The sequence below is a fragment of the Phoca vitulina genome, unplaced genomic scaffold (genome assembly GCF_004348235.1).
Source record: "Phoca vitulina isolate PV1807 unplaced genomic scaffold, GSC_HSeal_1.0 scaffold14, whole genome shotgun sequence".
NCBI lineage: Eukaryota > Metazoa > Chordata > Mammalia > Carnivora > Phocidae > Phoca > Phoca vitulina.
In genome coordinates this window covers 23,032,982-23,054,284 of record NW_022589717.1, presented here as the reverse complement: position 1 = coordinate 23,054,284, position 21,303 = coordinate 23,032,982, and the positions used below count along the sequence as shown (strand labels likewise).

The 21,303-nt window shown below is 37.4% G+C and overlaps 1 protein-coding gene across 1 annotated transcript in view; it reads left to right on the top strand.

Moving 5' to 3' along the window:
• The window catches only part of TTC29 (tetratricopeptide repeat domain 29), a 229,348-nt gene that overhangs the window by 44,087 nt on the left and 163,958 nt on the right, over positions 1-21,303 (top strand). Inside the window, exons 4-5 of the mRNA XM_032412699.1 lie at positions 3,795-4,018; positions 8,954-9,139. Of these exons, the coding sequence (XP_032268590.1) occupies positions 3,832-4,018; positions 8,954-9,139 (373 nt within the window). The 5' untranslated portion in view covers positions 3,795-3,831. The remainder of the gene's footprint in view (positions 1-3,794; positions 4,019-8,953; positions 9,140-21,303) is intronic.

Genomic DNA, 21,303 nt, shown 5'->3' with positions numbered 1-21,303 from the left:
GAACCAAACTCATTATCTTTCCCCAAAGCTGTTCATCCTTTTGTGTTCCTCTCTTTAACAAATTACCAATTACCTGTGATCTAACCTCAAAACCTGGTTGTCATCCTAGGTCTTCCCTTTCCTCCACCCCCAACACCCACTCAGTCACTATGGAATTAATATTTTTGTCTCCTAAATATGTATTGAATCCACCTACTTCTGTCCATTCCCTCCACCTTTTCTTTGGTTCAGCCTCTGTGGCCTGTCCTTCCCAGGACCACCATCTCTTCACCCTGCTCCCAGTTCTACCCTCCTCCTGACCGTTCTCTAGGATCAGGTGTAAATTTCAGATTCACAAACTCAAGGATGCTAAATCGAAAGCCTTTATTTTTTTATAACTTAATTTTAATTCCTGGCCCTGAGCCCTGATCCTCCCTCATGTAAAAATCTAATCTTGTCCCTCTCAGGTAATGTGAGTCCAATTCAGTGATTTCTCAGATTATTCAAGATTTTGACACCTCTTCCCCTCACCCTATTTTCTTATATAGAAACAACACAGTGCTGGTGCAGGGTGGAGGGGAGGAGAGTTGCCAGATTTAGCAAATAAAAATACAGGATATACAATCCAATTTGAGTTTCAAAAACCCAAAAAACTTTTTTAGTATAAATATGTCCCATGCAATATTTGGAGCATACTAATACTAAAAAAAATTATTCATTGTTTATCTGATTTCAAATTTAACTGGGCATCCTGCCCAGTTTTATCTGGCAACTCCGGGGCTGGGGGTTTGTCAGTATTTACTTTCAGATCTTAATCTAGGACCTTGTTATAGACCCTGAATTTGCCTATCTAGTATCTCATTTCTCCATTCTTCTTGGCTAACATAACTTTAGTTTTGCTTGGGAGACCAATGTGTCCAAGAACAGGCAGGATATTTGCTTTTCCCAGTTTCTTTGCAGCACGGGGTGGCCATATGACAAAGTTCCGGCCAATAGGACCGAAGTGAGAATCTACTAACAGTTATAGGAATGCTTTTGTTTTTCCCAATAACAGGGAAAGACACCTCTGGTGCCACCCACCTCCCCTTTCTTCTTGCCTTGAAGGTGAGCACAGTATCTGAAGTTATAGCAATCCTCCAGTGACCAGCAGGGGACAAGCATGAAGGAAAGATTAAGATAATTCCAGACGCATTGAACCTGCCAGGCCACTGAACCAAGGCCAGCAGATGCCTACTTTTAGGCATCTTGTGCTGTGATAAGTGGAAACCTTTAGTTTTAAAGGCACTATGAAACAAGTTCTCTTACTTATAGTTGAATGCATTCTAAACCTATGGGGTTCTATACAGGTGTCCACCTCTGATGCACTCAATCCATCCTGTTCTGTCAGATCTGGAAATATGCTGACTTGACTCCTTTGATAGTTCCCTGATGCTTCTTATTCTCAGAGTTGCAGCTTGTCCTTCTTCAATCCCCGGTGGGCAGCCCATACAAGAGCATGTTAGCACACACTCCCTTGTTGTGGCCAGTGACATTATGACAGATATACCAGCCCTCTCTTTCCATTAACTTTTGTGTCATACATGGAGCCCACTAGACTGTTACGGCATTTCACCCATACCATTCAGGAGTTATGGGAAATTATAATGGTTGGTTCTGGTCCTCTTCTACTTTTGCTATACCTTGTGTAGGGGCAGGTAGAAAAGAAGGAAATGAGAGGACATGGCTTTTGCAGCATCTCACTGCCCCTTCTTCATACTCTCTTCCTTGGAGATACTCTCCTTGACTAGAGGGCAGAAACAAAATTCTGTTATTTCTTTTCCCCACATCGTATGTTTTTGGTCTCATGCAGGATGATGGCTTTTGACCTTTTAGCCTAGGAATGTGGTTTACTTATTCTCTTTATGGATGAGTCCTATTATAATAGGTGTCGTGCATCTGGTTGCCGGATTGGGGAGGGTAACAATTCAGCTGGGACACTCCTTCCAGATGATTTTTCTAAGCTGCAGTCTCACAGATTCATTTCCCTAACTCAGACCCTTCAATGGTTCTACCTCTACCTCACTCCTATCTTGGAGTCCAAACTTCTTACCATGGCTTTGAGGTCCTATCTTTTCTTTTAAAACTTTTCTCTCATCACTCGTCTCTTGACCTCTCTTTATGTGTTTTGTTTCATACCTAAGCTGATCCACTGAGTAAGAAATTCTTGGTGGATGGAATCTGGGCATTTTTGGTTTGTTTGTTTGTTTGTTTGTTTAATTCTATAGATGAATCTATTGCATAGCCAGGAGTTGGGAACCAGTAGTGCAGGACTTTACATTTCTCAGAGCATTTTCACATACATAATTTAATTTTGTTCTTAGAAGAATCCTGTGATATAGTTACAACATATATTGATATGCACATTTTACCAATGAGATGAAATGAGGTCAAAGGAGGTTGGGTAGAACTGGGCTAAACCTTGAGTATTCTGACTAATTCTAGGCTGTTTCCCTGCCACACTGAAATTTTTATTGCTAGTAGTATCACATTATGTCAGTTATTCTAAATACTTAATTGTCTCTTAATTTTAGAAAAATGTAATATAATTAGTAGCTCTCTGATTTGGCCTCTGATTGCTGATTAAGTGGAATCATAGCCACCACACAGCTGTTATCCCATAACCCTGTTTATTTCCTGTATAGTACTTTTCATCATCTGCAATTATTTATTATTTGCTTACTCACTTGATGGTTGTGTTCTCCCACTAGAATACAAACTTCACAAGGAGAATGAACCCATTCAGTCTAGAACAGTGCCTTCCACTTAGAAAATTTAATAGCTATTTGTTAAATAAATAAATGGAATATTCATTTGTCACTTTATCTCTTTGCATATGATTTATCATTAAATTAGAAGTGAATTATTGACAAATCATTAGCATAATCCTAATTGAAAATATTTCTCAAATATACTTAGTAATAGATTTTAATAAACATTTTCTAGCCAAACATCCAAGCATGAATGAATGAATGAATGAATGAATGAACTTCCATAACATACAATGAAGCTGCTTAATATAGAGTGCATTTTTAAAATATTAAATGGCATGTTTAATTTTTGCTTGGCATATTTTTGTTTTGTTTTGTTTTACTGGGAGGCTAGTATATCAAGTACTTTTGGATATTGTAATTGCTATGGTCTGGATGTGTTCCCCCAAATTCATATGTTGAAATCCTAACTCCCAAAGGTGATAGTATTAGGAATTGAGGTCTTTGGGAGGTGCTTAGGTCATGAGGGCAGAGCCCTCATGAATGGGATTAGTGCCTTATAAAAAAAAAAGTCTCCAGAGAGATCCCTAAGCCCCTTCCACTATGTGAGGATACTGTGAGAAGAACCCAGCCAAGAGCGAGGAAGAGGGCCCTCGCCAGAAGACGACCATGCTGGGACCCTGACCTTGAAATTCCAGCCTCCAGAGCTGTGAGCAACGTATTTCTGATGTTTGTAAGCCACTCAGTCACTATATTTTGTTCTAGCAGCCAGAATGGACTGGCATCAGTCAACTTCTTTATCTGTCCTTAAAGGGAGCTTAGCTCTGGAACTGATATATTTATGATGTAATTTTACTAAAATTACTATATTTGGGTAGCTCCTGGCATCTTTCATTAAACTGAAGTTGTTCAATTATAAGTGTTTGGGGCAACGAGAGTTTTCAGCTTTCACTCAGGAAAATAAAAGGGGGGCAGCACGATTCAACCTTGAATTTTTAGACAAGAAAAACACTGCATGGATTTAAAGGATTAAAATAATGTTCTGAGCGTTGGGTCTCTTATTCCCAGTTACCGGAACTCATACAAGAAGAACATTTGTGTGGACATGCTGCGAGATGGTTATCACAAGTCCTTTAGCGAGCTCTTCGCCCTGATGGAGAAGTGGGATGCCCTGCGGGAGACCGCGAGGGTTAGGTCCCTTTTGTGGTTGCAGAGACCTCTGGAAGAACAGCCTGATAAGCTGGATCACTTCTACCACTACCTGACCAGGGCTGAGGCAGCTGAAAGGAAAGGTAAGTGGAGGGACTGGGGGCAGCGGTGCTGCAGGAACGGAACAGTGAGCCTGGGGGAAGATTCCAGAGTGTCTCATGTATGAATTCAAACCATAAGACACCTGAGCACCATTCATTCCAGACATCTAAGCATCTGTATGGAATACGTGATAGGGAACCACTGTATCACAAAGCTGCCCAGACACACGGGCATCCTGCTGATGTCATTCCAAGCCAGGAAGACAGTGCATAGCACCTGATCACATCTCCAGAATTTTCCAATGTGTTAAAATCTTTTGTATAATGAATACTAATCTTTCCATAGTTTTAAAAATATGTAACCTGAATACTGACTTTTACTGATGAGTTACTTTCAAAGAGTACTATAACTTGAAAATTGTACTGATTTTCTAGTATTTATATAATGGAATTTGAAGGTCTTATCTATAAGTCCTACAGATTTCAATCAGAGAATTTTTATTAGTGAATAGTGAGAAGACATGAAAAGCTTGCAATAATAATTATGAATAAAATTGTTAATTTTATATTTTCTATCACATCATTTCTAATAAATTTCCTTTTTTTTGTATCCAAAATTTTCCAGAAAGTCAATGTTTCAAGTATTGAAAATTTTTAATCTCTACTATAATTGTACTGATATCATTGTCATGAGGCTTTCCTAGTTACATATTAGGAATTGGTCATTTTATATAATCAAAGAAAGGAAATCCTAAAGTTGGCATATAAATTTGGTGGTTTAAATTATTATTTTCTTCAACTTTCTGTGTGAAAATACCATAGGGCTTGAAAAGAGAACCTTGGGTCCCAACAATGCCTATATTTCATTTCAGAGCTTCCTATGGGAAAATAGAATATTACACAACTTTTTGTCAACCAGTGCTACAGTGGGGAAAATTAATGGGGACATGGAACTGTATTAGAGAGGCAGCAAAAGTCTCTCAGCCTCTATAGTGGAGTTAATACATGTTTCCCATCAGGTTGTCACCTGGCTTACAAACAGGAGATATACAAAAATCCTAACAGCACAAGTGAGTGTGTATGTATGTGTGTGTGTGTAGAAAGGAGGTGAATATTTGTATTATGAAAAGTATTTAACTGCAGGATTGACTTTAAAAATAGAATCCTTTGGCAAATTTTGAAATGTGACATCTAATTTCTCAAGAAATTAACTATTATAAATAAAAAATGTTATTGTAAAAAATCTACATTCTAGTTTCAGCTCCAAATTCTGAAGTGATATTTGCACTGAAAATAGAATTGAGCAAGATAAAATTTTCCCATTAGTCATTTTTTCAAGTTGAATTCATCATATTCACTAAGTGTTTTAAAAAGAGGCTTTCGTCTACGGCCATCCCACCCTGAACGCGCCCGATCTCGTCTAAAAAGAGGCTTTCATTTGAGTAGCATAAATATGAGCTAAATACATCACTGGTTACATAAATATGAGAAACTTGTCATAAGGCATTTTGTAATTATAAAGAAACTAAAATGCTAAGTAGTCTATTTTAAGGTAGAAAACATTTTAATTTTTTATTAAAGGAAAGTAACTAAACATTTAAATAAAGCTGTTTCTCCAATTCCAAAAATTAACAAAGTCCAAACTTTATAGTACTCAGTATTTTATACACATGGTATATGTAAAGAGATATTTTCTTCACTGGGTGTCTTTATCATATATTCATCATAACTAAGTTGCATTTGCTAAATGAAATAAAATTACCTCTTGCTCAGAATAACTCTTCTTTAAGGTTATCTCCTTCGAAACGCACTGGCTTTTGCCTGGTTGAAATACAGAAAATGAAAATCATTGCAAAAAACATTGTTGGAAATACTTCAGTTGAAGTATATGTGAATATTTGTATGCGTTTTTAAAAAATTGTATAATTGTTTCACATTTAACACATGAATTTTATTGAAGAAAAAATGTGATAAGAGCTAAAAACATCCCAGAAAATGAGATAAACACATTCACTCTTACTAACTTGAATTAATCCTAAATCTTAAAAAATGCATGCGCGCACACACACACACACACACACACACACACACTCTTAATCTAGAATATAAACATTTGTTAATCGTGTCTCAGGATTCCATCCTATTTGGTCATGAGACATACGGAATCTGAGAAAAATTTTCCTGAAGTATTGTATCTCTGAGCTTTCTCATTGCTTCTCATTGGAAAGACTATCACTCTAGGGTCACAATGAAGTTCATTTAATCAAAGCTATGGCACTAACAATAGTCATCTTGGGTCAGTTCTGTCTCTTGAGACTTACAGAGCAGGAACCTAGAGTTATTTAAATTACTCTGCAAAACATCACTTGCTGTTTTATAGCAAAGAAGTACTTTAAGTAAGCCAGTCATTTCTTTTTCGATTATTTTCCATTTGTTAAGGTGGGGGTTTTTTTGGCCCCTGATAACATTTTTTATATTACCCATTGTTGTAAATCATCTCTGTACCATCTGTAATATTATGATTAGGGCCTTGTGCCCCATGGGGCTAGAGAAGAGATGGCAATAATGGTAATGGGCAACTGAATCAATAGATAATTCAAACATTATTTACACTTGACTTTAAATTATTGTTAAGGGTTAAGCAGCAATTTTTTTCTAATAACATTTATTTAAGATACACCAAGGATGTTCTATGCAAGCAGAGTCCCATAGGATCTTTACAGGTTTTATGTAAAGCAAAACAAAAATAATTATCTGGTAAAATAAGTTTGAGAAACACCAGATGAATTAACATGGACATTAAGCAGGTTGGTTGATTGCAGGGCTTACCAGAGCCTTTAACATGCTGATGCATATTGTGTGGTCACTGAAAGAAGGAAATTAGCAACTGCATTTTCCAAATTTATTTCATCATGGAAATAATTTATTTTTAGATAGCACAATGAATACTGATCTAAATAATAAACCAACAACAAAAATGATTTTCATCTTGTAAATATCTGCTGACAATTCAAGTAAGTGGTCTATAAGCAAGGAGATAAGGCTGCTTAGAAGGTAAAGGGTACAGCCTATATATTTGGATTGTTCAAAGATTCAAAACTTGACATATTCCTTTATACTTAATACTCTGAAAATTACTCCATATTTTCTGTAGAAAATAGCTTAGCTGACAAGTGGTCTTTAAATACGGAATCTTTATAGCTTATACAACTTGTTCTAAAAAAAACTTTATGAAATATTGGAAATGTTTTTCTATTAAGGTATAATTACTAAAAATCAGAAAAATTATTTTGGGGTCACTTTTTTTTAAAGAAGCTCTTTATATAACTTTTAAAAATGGAAGATACAGAATGCTTTACAGACTTTAAAAAAATCATAACTCTCTAAGCACTAAAGATGACAAAGAATATAAAATATTACAAAACAGACTTTAGTGCTCCATTCACCTTAGGTAGAAGGTTCACAATGCAAAGATAAGACATAAGAGAAGTCAGTTCTGAGAGTATTTGTTTTAAGTAAATAACTCCCGTTACTTACTGCTTTTCACCTAAGCTCTTGCCTATTTTGAGTAACCTTAAAAGCAGAATGGCTCTCCAGAATCCCCAGCTCCTTCAAAAAATATTCAAAAATAGGGAGACAGGGAGACCTTTTTTTTTCTTCTTTACTTTAATGTTTAGGTATAATGCTTATTTTGAGATAAATCTTAATTTCCTATGAAATTATGAAGCAGCATATGTAAAGGAATGACGTAAGTTTTAGAAATTTCTTTTGAAACATTAGAGTGACTTATGTACAGTTATTGAAAATTGCCTTTTGTTGTATCAACCTTGTTTCATTTTTTTCTGGGCCTTTTGATTTTAATCTTACAGGAATACTAGTGGGCAATGTATAAATATTTTTCATAATTGTAATCCTTTCAGGAATATTTGAGTTGACTCTTCTGATTATAGTGAATAATTGGTATCAGTGAATTCTAATAGATAATGATTGTTATAAAAAAGCCTTGGAAGGGTAATCCAGAGGTTACCACGTGTCTACAACTGTGCTTTCAGCACAGATGCAAAAAGATGTAAAGATTATTAATTTGTTCCTATTCACCAATAGAGTGGAGTTTACAGGACTGAGGCACAATTTATTAACACACACATTTTCGTCCAAGTTTATGATTGATTGCAGTGGGGTTTATAAGATTGACTCACAATTTATTAATGCACTTTTTGTGTACAAATAGGTCAGGTGCCACTTTAGGAAAAAAGGGAGGGTTTAAAAACTAACAACCAATAAACTAATAACTGTCTGAGTGAGAAGGATGACTAGTATTAATGCATTTGCAGCAGAAAAGGATACTCAGAAAATAGAAATCCACTCTTTGTTAACATTGCTAGTAACTTGTATCACTGGAAATATTGCAGAAAGTATATGGACCTTATAGGGTCATCCCAACCATTATTTGTTATATTGATAAGCTCATGATTGTTTTTCCTTCTGGGTAAAAATACTTTGCTATTTTCATATCTTATCTGCTTTCTTCATTAACTTTTTTTTTTTTTTTTTTTTTTTTTTTTTTTTGCGATGGTTAGGAACATTGCTTTCTCTTGAATCTCTAAATCTCTTCAAATCTTTGATGGGAAAAGTACTTGATGATAACACATTCTCATTTCTTCCACAAGAACTGAAACAGTTCTAGTACATATTATCCTGACTTGAGTCTTATATAAAGTCTAATGTTTCAACCAAAGAGTATGTCAATTTCTAACATGTTCTAAGTTTTCAAAAAGATTTTTGTTGCTTTTTGTGTGTGCACATCCCTTAATGTAAGTGTTTTAGTGGTTAAAATACAGTAGCTGAATTTTGCATTCCATTTTTAAAAATAGCTAATCATGTTTTTAAGGGGAAAAATATCACTATGTTGGTTTGCCACTTGAAGGGACAAGCTGTGAAACATTTTTCTAATGCAGTTTATGTTTTTCTTTGAAGAATACTTCGAAGGTGTCTATAATAACTTGTATGCACTGGCCTGTTACTTCAATAATTCTGAAGACAAATGGGTAAGGAACTACTTCTACGAACGATGTTTTAAGATTGCTCAACTGATCAAAATTGACGGTGGGAAGAAAGAAGCCGAGGCGCATGCGCACATGGGACTTCTCTTCGAGGAAGATGGTGAGTGGTCATTTGTCAGGCTGTCCTCGTTGCTCTGGAGGATTCAGAGTCCATGCAACCAGAAAGTATGTGGGAATTGAGAAAAAGACCTGAGGCATTAGAATAAGAATGTAAGTTATTGAGATTAAAAAGCAAAGGTGTATGACTTATGGACTCCCCGTAAGTTTCCTTGCAGTCATATGTCCACCCAAGCGCTCAGGCTGGAGTTCCCAGCAGCATCATCACAAAGAGAAAGCATCCTCCCGGACCCCTCCCACATATCGGTCAGTGCCACATGCTGTACAGCTTTGAATTTTTTTTCTTTCTTACAGTCCTCTGTTCATTTTAACTTGATTTCTCATGTATGAAAATGGGAAAAAAGGAAGGCATACTTCATGATTTTCCTAGTGCCTCTATGTCCCCTACAAAAATATCTCTATAATTTAGATATCACCCCATCATGATTTTAGAGCACTTTCTGAAGGAAAGGTCCTTTAAAAGAAACTTCATAATGATATGTTACCTTAAGACAAGCCAAAGTCTAAAACAACAACAAATAGCATCAAAAACATATTTTGTGTAGTGGTTTACTAAAGAATGCAAATAAAAACTTAAGAATTAAAATTATTTATGGAAGGAATGGTGGGTAGATAAGATGCAAAGAAAATATATGAAAAGATAGCATGAAGGATGCTATGTCTTTTCTCAAAAAACTGTCTCATTTTTCACAAAAGTTTTGACTTCGGCCAAACAGTTAAATTAGAAAATATTTATTAATTTGTGGCTAGGACTTTATAGGGCTTTGAGAAAGGTAAAAAAAAAAAAAAAAGAAAGAAAAGAAAACAAACAAAAAAAAAGGTTTTTGTGCTTCAGGAAATTAAACATTGTAATCTACAACATGGTAGGTGCTAGGAGGTGGTAGAGGGTTGGTTCCGGGGCCATCTTGAGGACCATTTTCAGGAATACCAGAAAAATTCAGAGAAGTGAGAGATCATACAGACTAGATTCAAGGAAGGCATAATGGAATCAGCAGGGACTGGTGAGGAACTTGGAAGATGGGTAGAATTTAGGCAGGTAAGGAAACAAGAATATATTCTGTCAGAGGGAGCTACTAAAGCATAAAAGCTAAAGCATCATTAGAGGACCTGATAGGAGGAGCAACCTGTTTAAAGCAGAAAGTGTATTTCTGAGCGGTGGCAAGAACTCAGAGTGGAAAAGTAAAATAGGGACACGGCAGCATTCAGAGTTTGGGTTTAAGCTTCTATATATTCACGGTAAGGAAAAGATAATATCACTATAATTTGACAAGTTATTTGTTAAAACATTTAGCCTATTGTTAAAAGTAGAGTTTTGTCTTTCAATTTGTAAAAATGGGATAAATTCTTGGGCGCCTCAGTGGCGCAGGTGGTTAAGCATCCTACTCTTGGTTTCAGCTCAGGTGGTGATTTCAGGGTTGTAAGATCGAACCCCACGTCCAGTTCTGTGTTCAGCATGGAGTCTGCTTGAGTTCTCTCTCCCTCTGCCCCTCCTGCTCATGCTCATGCTCTCTCTCTCTCTCTCTCAAATAAATAAATAAGTCTTTTAAAAAATGGGATAAATTCTTAAGGAAGGTAAAATTCTTGCTTAAGCTTTTAAAACATATTCTCATTTCACAGGTAAGGTAGATACTTGTTTAAGCTTTTAAAAATTATTATCTTCACATTGAGGATGAGAAAACTGTCACAAAGAGATTAAGCTGGGTAGTAGTGAAGCTCATGTTGACTAGTCAGCTAGCTTCAGAGCCTATAGTCACTGCTCTGTGCAAACAAAAGATTGCTTTACTTTCATGATGTGCTAATTATGAAAATTGTATATTAGAATATAATTTAGCACCTTTTTGTTCTCTACTCTCGGAAATCCTCCCCGATTGAATAGAATAAAAACTGTTTTTTGTTTTGTTTCATTTCTGTAATTTTCTGTCACCTGCAGTAAGAAATCAGATAATTGAACTGTCCATTACTGGTCCAAAGAAATAAGAAATAATATATGAAAATAAGGCTGAAGAAGTCAGGGCTACATTGATGAAAATGTAAGAGTGGCCCAGTGGGATTCAAATAGCTATCATAGGTATATTCTAAATTTTTCTATAAAGTTTAATTGTGATTTTTTTTTTAAAGATTTTATTTATTTATTTGAGAGAGAGAATGAGATAGAGAGAGCATGAGGGGGGAGGGTCAGAGGGAGAAGCAGACTCCCAGCTGACAACAGGGAGCCCGATGCGGGACTCGATCCTGGGACTCCAGGATCATGACCTGAGCCGAAGGCAGTCGCTTAACCAACTGAGCCACCCAGGCGCCCCTAATTGTGATTTTTAAGATTTAGTTTGATTCAAAGAATTATTGCAGAAAAAAAATGCCTAACAAAGTTTGCCATCTGAACATCTAAGAGTACAGTTCAGTAGTATTTCTTATATTCACATTGTTGTGCAATCTGTCTTCAGAACTTTTTCAGCTTGCAAAACTGAAACTCAGTACCCATTAAACAACAACTTCCAGTTTCCCCCCCTGATTTTTTAAAATCTCTGAAGGAATTTCTGTTGGAGAATTTATTCATTGCTACCTTTCTTTATTCATTTATCTATTCATTTACTCAGCGACCAGGTACCATGGTTGCCCATATCATTTCAGTGACTGAGGACGAGGCTGAGTTTGGGAAATGTGAGGGTGGGGCCGCTGTGAGATTACACTTGCAGGTCCTTGGTGTGCTCCCATTTTTGTGGCCCACTCTACAATATGATAAAATGCACCCATATTTCACAGCGAATAGAATATTTTGGCTATGAAATTATTTTTTAGTTAGATTGTATTTTTTGTTTTGCGACCACTTTTTGTCAGGTCCAAAATATTTTTCTATGCCCTTAATCAGTTCATAGACCCTAAGAGCCATGCTTTGATTGCCTGATGAATAAAATGACTGAGTTGGTGTTGCTGAAAATTCCAGACATTGACTTTGAGTGTTGATGTGTTTCGCAAATGGTGAAAAGCATCTGTGCAGTTTTTGTAATCTGGGTAGAATTGTCATGAGGAGGGTAAAACTAGGACTACTTAGAATATGTGGCTAGAGTGCAGTGGGAACTCACCTGGCTGTAGAGCTCCCCCTGAGGTGATGGAGGTGTAGCTTCCGCAAATCTGAACTGATTGCTCCAGACAAGCAAATGGAGGCCCCACAGCAACAGCTAGGCAGCAGCTGTGCTCAGGGGCAGGGGTGCCCATTCAGGTTAAAGCAGGATACCAGCCGGCAGATGGCAAAGGGCAGGTTGTCAGGACCCAACCAAGCAGGCTGTAGTCCAGGGCATGGCTCCAGAACCCTCAGGGAACTATAGAGCAAATGAACATGGGCAGAAGCCATAGTCACAGGGACTGGGCACCTGGGTGCAGTCAGGGCCAGTGTGCAGCCCACTGGCACATATGTGACTCACCCAGAGCCCCCTGGCCAGAGTTGAGCACAGGTTCTAGTTCCCACTGCTGTTAAAGATGAGGCCCTAGTACACAATGTGGCCTGATTTTCATTGACTAAAGGGCTGACAGTCTCATTCTTGATGTCACATATCTTCAGACTAGAGCTGGGGTAACAGGCATGAGTAGTCATGTAATGACAAATACTTGTAACAAATCAGTGGCTGTATCTTCTTTCAGAATTGTGACCTATTTATAAGGGCAAATGGACAAGCAGCATTCACACTACATCTGTGAAGCATTGGAGAAAGCTCTCAGACACTAGGTTAGTAGGAGATGTGCCCATACATTCTAGAGCAGCATGCAGAGGTCCAGCAGGGCCAGATGTCAGATGCTGGGAGAGAGGGTTTCTTGAGAGACATGATTAGGGAAACCCTGGCTCCTCCCCTGGGATGATCTGGGGCCAGGACAACAGTGGCATTGTGACATGGCAGAGCCATCCCTTCAGTACTCTTCTGCCAGATCATCATTAGTGGTTGGGGCCATGCTGGGGACCAAGCCTTGCAGTTGTGATTCTATCAGGATTGGGGTGGGGATAGCAAACTCGTACAGGATTGACCACATCAGCATTCATAGTTGAGCAAATACCAACAATTTTCCCCCTTCCCCAATTCCAGTGATTTAGGATCTGGGTCCCAGCCTTGCTTTTGACCAGATTAGTGGATTTAGCACTGAGTCTAGCTGGTTTCTATAGAGCCTTACAGAAGGCCAATCTCTTCTGAAAGGCTAGCCTGGAGGGATCAGTCTTGAGCAAGTTAACCCTTAATTTCTGTCTACCTCTTTGTCCTGTTCCTCTTCTTCCAATTCCAATTGGAATTGGTGCTTCCAATACAAGCATGGCTTGTAAATACCATCTTTCATTGGCAGCAACCCTTTCCCTTTCAGCCCATAAGAGCTTTGAGTCTAAACTTTGCTATGGGAAGACAGGAGGATGATTAGGAATAGATGTTGGGTGACAACCCTGGAGTGCTGATCATGGTCACTGAAAACAGGCAGAGGAAGACCAGTGTAGGAAGGGCTTAGGCCATGCACATCTTCTGGTTCAGGAGGCCATCATCTGTGATGTTAGTGCAGGGATTGAGTAATGGCTAACCAAGTTCTACAGCGTTAGCCCAAGCTCTCCCAATGACAGGGGAACTTCTGAAGAAAGGAGTTGTCCTGGTTGGCTTGCCCAGTTCAAGTCCCAGAGTTACTGTTGACACTCAGCTCCGTGGACAGATTCTAGGTAGTGTATCTCAGTACAGTTCACCAGGGGCCAGAAGGCACCAGGAACAGGGTAGTGTGAAGACACTCTAGAGTGGCTTTCACCCTCCCCGATACAGGGTTCTGGAGCCATACCCTGATCTAGCAACAGATACCACTGTAAGGGACCATCCCCTTACCATCTTGATCTCATGAAAAGGAGTTAGAATTCAGGAGCCCACTTATCCTTGTCTTGCTGATATTAGGTCAGCACTTTTCCCTAATACATTTCACCCATTTTTAGTGATCACAGAGAAGACATCCCTTTTCATTTTTTTTTTTGCATGAATTTTAATGGGGACAGTGGTTCAGCTTTCCTCTCAGTGAAGATCCACCCCATGCAAGGCAACTCTCTCCAATATCACACACACAAAAAGAAACAAGGAATTCTATTACTGAGAGTCCTAACCCCATAGGTGTCTCACTACTTAGGATTTTTCAAAGGATTTTTCATAGTCACGCACTGGCTTTCCTGAAGGCTGGCCACAACACCACCAGCAGACTCTTCCCATTCCAATCTTGGTCTTTGATTTATTTCCAGTACTCTGACTTGCTTCCAGAAGGCCATGGTATGGAGCTGGACAGATGCCCAGTTTGCTGGGACAACTGCCATGCTAACGAGGTAATTGGTCAGCAGCACTCACAGCAGGCCTGCTGGAGCAGCACTACTCTGAGAGAACTCACAGAGACAGGAGCAGTAGCAGGTGCGCTGGTTGCCCATTGCCCTTTCATTGGATGCTGTATATTTAGGGAAGTATGATCACACCCCTGGTGTGACCGGGGACAGACACAATAGCAACATGACATGGCAGAGCCTTCATACAAGACTTACCCTGCCAGCTCAGCATTCGTGATTTGATGTAGCACAGCCCCTCCCCTGTATGATTAGCAGAGGGGGAGAAGAAAGAGGGGAGGGGGCTGAGGTCTCTGCCTTATGGTTGCAGCCATAGGATATGGCATAAAAATAGCAAGATTTGCCACACAGGCATTCAGAGTTGGACATCACCAATCTCTCCCCTGTCAGAAGAGAGGGACTGCAATAGATAGAATTGATTGCCTTAAAAGCACTTAAGGTGAATGGTTTCATCTTTGCTGAAGTCCATCTTCTTTTCTAGGAAATTAGCCTGCAAAGATGAGTCCTGGGCAAACAAATCCTTACACTTTAAATCTTTAAGTTCTGCATAACAGAACATAAATTAACATAAAGAGACTTGGCATAGAAGTGTTAGGCATAGAAGTCCTGTCCTCGAATAACTAGGACAAAGATAGGACCATGAGCAAGATGATAAGCTTCAAAAGAAGCTCCAACCCCAAAGACTAGATGTTTTCAAGAACTGACCAAAATAGAAGAGAACCATGGAGTTAAAGTAAGAGTGGATAAAATCTCAGTCCTAGGGGAATGCCTGCTAGACACTGAAATTGAACGCAGTGCTGTTCCTACTGATTGCCCCCCAACTATAGGTGGAAGTAGGGGGATTCTACCAGCACTAAGTGGCCAGTGCAGAGAAAGGCAAAGGGAGACTGTCCATTCTGCTTACCTTTAAAAAGCAAGACTAGGGTGGCTCAGTCTGTTAAGCATCTGCCTTCAGCTCAGGTTGTGATCCTAGGGTCCTGGGATCGAGTCCTGCATTGGACTCCCTGCTCCTCAGAGCCTGCTTCTCCCTCGGCCCCTCCCTTTCTCTCTGACACTCATGAAATAAATAAAATCTTTAAAAAAATAAAAATAAAATAAAAACCAAGACTAAATAGACTGGTCCTAAATGGGGGCAAGCTTCAAACACTTGCAAAGTGCAGGGGAAAGACTGAGATAGAAGCAATGAGAAGTAGAAGTAGTAAATATAGAAGTTCCTGAGGAAGAGTACACAGTAGTAACTGAAACAAAGACGATCACCAAAGACATTTTAAGAAAACTTTCCAGACCCTAAGAAAACCCTCAGAATGTGCAGATTGAAATAGCCCTTCATGCTTCAGTCATAAATTAGTAAGAAAGATCCATAACTAGACAAATTCTTGGTAATTTTTTGAATGACTTCGATGAAGGCAGACTCCTACCTGCGTTCAAAGAGAAAGGCACAGATTGCCTGCATTGTAACAAAAATTAGGACTCAGTTTTCTCCCTTGCAGCAGTAAATGCCACAAAAGAAAAAGAAGGAAAGTTCATGGGGCACGAGGGGAGGGGAAAGAGCGGAATGCTGTGAAGCTGAGAACTGAGAGCAATGCTATCGAGCAAAGTTCTGGCTCCTACATGAAGCAACAGAGACGCTCTTACGCAGGCAAGCTCCAGAAAGCACACTGTGAAGGTATATTCCATGTATATTCTATTCTATTCAACAAGAGATAAATCAAAAATAAAAATTCAAGAAGAAGGAAGTCCTAATGTAAAAGAATTAACAGGAAACACTGAAACCTATTAAACGTAGTTAAGTCTACAAAAGAATACATGTCAATAATTTTGGAAATAGAAGATACACAGTATAAAAATTAAGTATGGTTTTCATTTTTCTCTTTATGATTTTCTATATTTACCAAACATTCTGCAGTCATGCTAATGACTTCTGCATCTTACTTTAAAATTAAATTTTATGAGAAACATTTAAAAATAAACTATAAAAATCCGAGTGGAAAATATTGGCAAATATTCATTCAGTCTTAGATAGGAAAGACCTTCGAACATACAAACAATTGAACAAAGCACAAGTGAAAATGAGGGGGTTCACTGAGGGACCATTATATTCTCTCTGTGCTCCAAGTTTAGAACCGATTCAGAAGAAACGTGGGAATCAGATCATAATTGTGAAGGCTTATTGGGGAACAAAGCTTATATCTCATCAAGTCAGACTCTATTATCTTCCAGAATTCATCTTAACCACCTAATTACTGGCAGACTGCTCAAGCTGAGACTTTCCTGCAGGTTCAAAAGCTGTGCCTGTGAGCTTCAGGGGAGTTCGGTGATCAAACTTCCTTGAGAATTGAGTCCAGAGAGGATGAGAGCTCAGCATTTCACCAGCTTATGTCCTTCTCCACCCCGCCCTTGATGGGAAGTGAAGGGGGAAGGAGAGAGGGAGTCTCCTCATGGAAACATTCTATTCCCCTAGAATAGAATTCCTGCTATTAGAAACAAATATTGAGAGATTTGACACATACTTTTAAAAAATTGTTTATTAAAGACCTCATATAATTAAAAGATAAATCTGGGAAATATTTGAAAAAAACGTGATAACGGATTAATATCATTATTATTTCAAGAACATTTACCAATCGGCGAAAAAAACCACATAACATCAATACAAAAATGGTAAAGGAACTAAGAAAAGTCAAAGAAGAAATTCAACTGGATAATAAACATGAGAAAAACCAAGATCAATAATAAAAAAGCACAAGTTAAAGCACTATAGATAGACTTCACCTGTAATATTATAACAAATGTTTATTATGTTCCCACTATGTGCAAGACACTGGGCTAAGCATGGGAAATTCATGGCTGGAAAAGATACTTATGGAGTCTTGATTCTGAGGTTTACATTTTCTGATCATTGCAATAATGCAGGTGAATGTACTGATAAGACGGGTACAAAATGCATCAAATTCAAATGTGCAAGAATCAATGTTGCCTATTTATTTGTTTAAGGTAGCATTTACTGCTTGTGAAATTTTGATAAGTTAAGCATGTTTTTACATTGCTGGTGATAGGATAAATTAGCCTGACATTTCTAGCAAAGAATTTGGAAATATGAATCAAGAGTTTTTTAAATGTCCATATCCTTTAACTCTGCTAATCTACTTCTAGGAGGTAATCAGATACAAAGACAAAGATTTACATAAAGACATATTATGTCTTTCTGTATCTACTATTTGTAATAGTAAAAAAAAAAAAAAAAGGAAATATAGGGTAACACTTTAATTAATGATAATTATACCTGTTGAACTCTTATCCAGCCACTCAAAATGCTCTTGTCCAAAAATTATAATGGTAAGAGCTACCATTGTTTGAGTCCTATGTTTCAGTCATTATAAAAATGCTAACTCTGGCTGTAGGCTCTAAGCAGTCACTTCCAGCCTGAAGCATGGAGGAGCAGATGTGAGTCTTCCAAGCTATCTATTTTTGCCATGGCGACCTTGGGGGACTTATGCTAAGATGGTGAAACCACAGGATCGAAACAAGCTGGATCCCTGAATGAGTATTTGGAGGGGAGCTGCCCTGGAGAGTCACTCAATCCTCAGTGGACTTCATGTGAGCAAGAAAATTATTTTGTCTAAACCCCTGGGATTTCAGGGTCTATTTGCTACTACCGTGTGCAATCTTCAATCTCCCAACACTTACATGGCCTTATTGTGAATGAGGGATTTTACGAGTTCTGTGAATGGTTTTTGGCAATTTCTTTGAAAAATTCACACAATAGTCTAACACTTTCTTTTGGAATGTGATATCTAAAGTTTTTGTGCTTCCTGAAAACTTCCATTTTAATATTTTTAAAGATACATAAATCCCTCAATTTACCAATATAATTTAGTCTTCCAAAAATTCCATTTCTATTTTTTCAATATATAAAAAATAGATGCATTTTACTTTTTCTATTATGTGTTTCTCTATTTGAATATAGTAAATGTGCAACATATTTATGATCCAAAAATAAAAATATACAATTTTTTAAAGCTGACCACACCACAAATCTATAGTAGCATTTTGCCTGCTAAACAGGGTCCTAACCTATTTCAGGATCTCGTGATCATCATTACTGAACACTGAACCCAGGAGGACATAGTGGGCCCTTTGGCTGACCCAGTGTTGGAGTGTCTCAGTCAGGAGCACAGACTCAGTACCTGTTCATGGATTTTGGAATTAGGATCCACTACTCAAACAAGCTCTCTGACTCAATCCTAGATTCCTGATTTCCTTCTCTCAAATCTCTTGGCAACTCCCTCAAGGCCAACTCAGTAACACAATGTGAAAGAACCAACCGTTAGAGCAAAGGCATCAAAAGATCAGGCACAGTAGTTGTGCTACTACACAAAGACATTGGAAGCGCAATCCAATGAAGAATGGGGTCTCATGGTCTGGCAGATGATTGATTTGTGAATATAGAATGCACATAAAGACATACTGAAGGGAAAGTGAGAGGGAGGAAAACCAGATTGATGAGGGCAATGAGAAAAAGTGTCTCAGAAACTTGTTAGTTAAACTTTTCTTCTTGGTGAGTCTACCTAAAGGGTTGTCAATTTTATTTATCTTTTCAAAGAACCAGTTCTTAGTGTTGTTTATCTTTTTGGTCTATTTATTTCTGCTCTAATCTTTGTTATTTCCTTTCTTCTACTAATTTGGACTTTGTTCTTTTTCTAGTTCCTTGAGGTGTAAAGTTAGGTTTTTTATTTGAAACTTTTCTTGTTTTTTGAGATAGGCATTTAATGCTATGAACTTCCTTCTTAGAACTGTTTTTGTTAAAAAAAAAATAGTAGGAAGGCAAAAATGAAGGGGGGGGAATCAGAGGGGGAGATGAACCATCAGAGACTATGGACTCTGAGAAACAAACTGAGGGTTTTAGAGGGGAGGGACGTGGGGGGATGGGTTAACCCCGTGATGGGTATTAAGGAGGGCATGTATTGAATGGAGCACTGGGTGTTATAAGCAAACAATGAATCATGGAACACTACATCAAAAAAAAAAAAGTAAAGTCTACTCTCAACATGGGGTTTGAACTCACCACCCTGAGATCAAGAGTCACATGGTCTACTGACTGAGTCAGTCAGGTACCCCTTGATTAAAAGGGGTAATTTTTTTATGGAAAAAAGTTTTTAATTAATTGTAAAAAAAAAAAAAGAACTGTTTTTATTGCATTCTATAAATTTTGTTGCTACATTTCCATTTTTGTTTATCTCAAAGTATTACTTGATTTCTCTTCTGATTTCTTTCACCTACAGGTTTTCAGTAGATGCTGTTTAATCTACACATATTCGTGAATCTTCCAGTTTTCTTCATATAATTTATTTCTAGTGTCATGCCATTATGGTCAGAAAAGATGATTGATATGATTTCATTCGTCTTAAATTTATTGAGACACATTTTACAGCCTAACATATGATCTATTTTGGAAAATGTTTCATGTCCTTTCACTTGAGAAGAATGTATATTCTGTTGCTTTGGGATGGAATGTTCTGTAAATATCTGTTAAGTCCATCTGGTGTAATGTGTTATTTAAGGCCAATGTTTCCTTATTGATTTTCTGTCTGAATTGATGTAAGTGGCATATTAAAACCCCTACTCTTATTGTATGGCTGTCTATTTCTCTCTTTAAGTATGTTAATATTTGCTTTATATATTTAGGTGCTCCTATGTTGGGTGCATAAATATTTATAAATATTTGTTGAATTGACCCCTTTATCATTATGTAATACTCTTATTTGTCTTTTATTACAGTCTTTGTTTTAAAGCCCATTTTTTCTATTATAAGTATAGCTAGTTCAACCTTCTTTTGTTTTCCATTTGCATGGAACATCTTTTTCTATCTGTTTGCTTTCAGTCTATATATCCTTACATCTAAAATAAGCCTCATGGACAGCATATAGATGGTGGTTTTTTTGTTTTTTGTTTTTTGTTTTTATCTGTTCAGCCACTCTATGTCTTCTGATTGGAGAATTTATTTCATTTACATTTAAAGTAATTGTTGATAATTATGTGCTTATTGCCATTTTGTTAATTATTTTCTAGCTGGGTTTTTGTTTTTTGTTTTTTTGATTGTCATTCACTTTTTACTTCAGTTCATATACTAGTAATTCTTAGATCAGTCCCACAGGAGAAAATTCCACTGGCAATTTCAAGCCATATTTCCATTCATTACTCTTACTCATATTAACTGTTGTTTTTAATTTAATAGTCGATCTTATGGTGCCATATTGCATTAGATGGAGATATCATTTATTATAACCAATTGTGAACTATGCTTAGACTTACAGCACTATTATTCGTTATGTAATTTCTAAAACTAACTTTAGAGTTAGTTCCCTATTTGTGAATGACGACTAATGATATTATTTCTGAAGTAAAATAAATAGGTATTATTTGAATTTCTGCCTGAAAAAAATAATTAAAAATGTGGCTCAGTAAAATAGAGGCAATGGGGGTTAGTGGTTTGAGTACAGGTTACAGAGTCATATTCCCTGAGTTTGGTGTTTTGGGGGTTTTTTTGTTTGTTTTGTTTTGTTTTTTTACACTTTATTTTCAGCAAATTTCATTATCCAGGTGCAAAATCAACAAGAACACTTCTTACTTGAGGCATACTTCAGAATACATGGTTCTAAAAGATATATACATAAAACATTCCATCCAAGAAAAATAGAATACACATTTTCCTCAAGTACACACAGAATAATCCCCTGGTTAAATCATATAAAAAGAGATAAAACAAATACTATAAATTTTAAAAGACTGAAATCATACCAAGTATATTTTCCAAC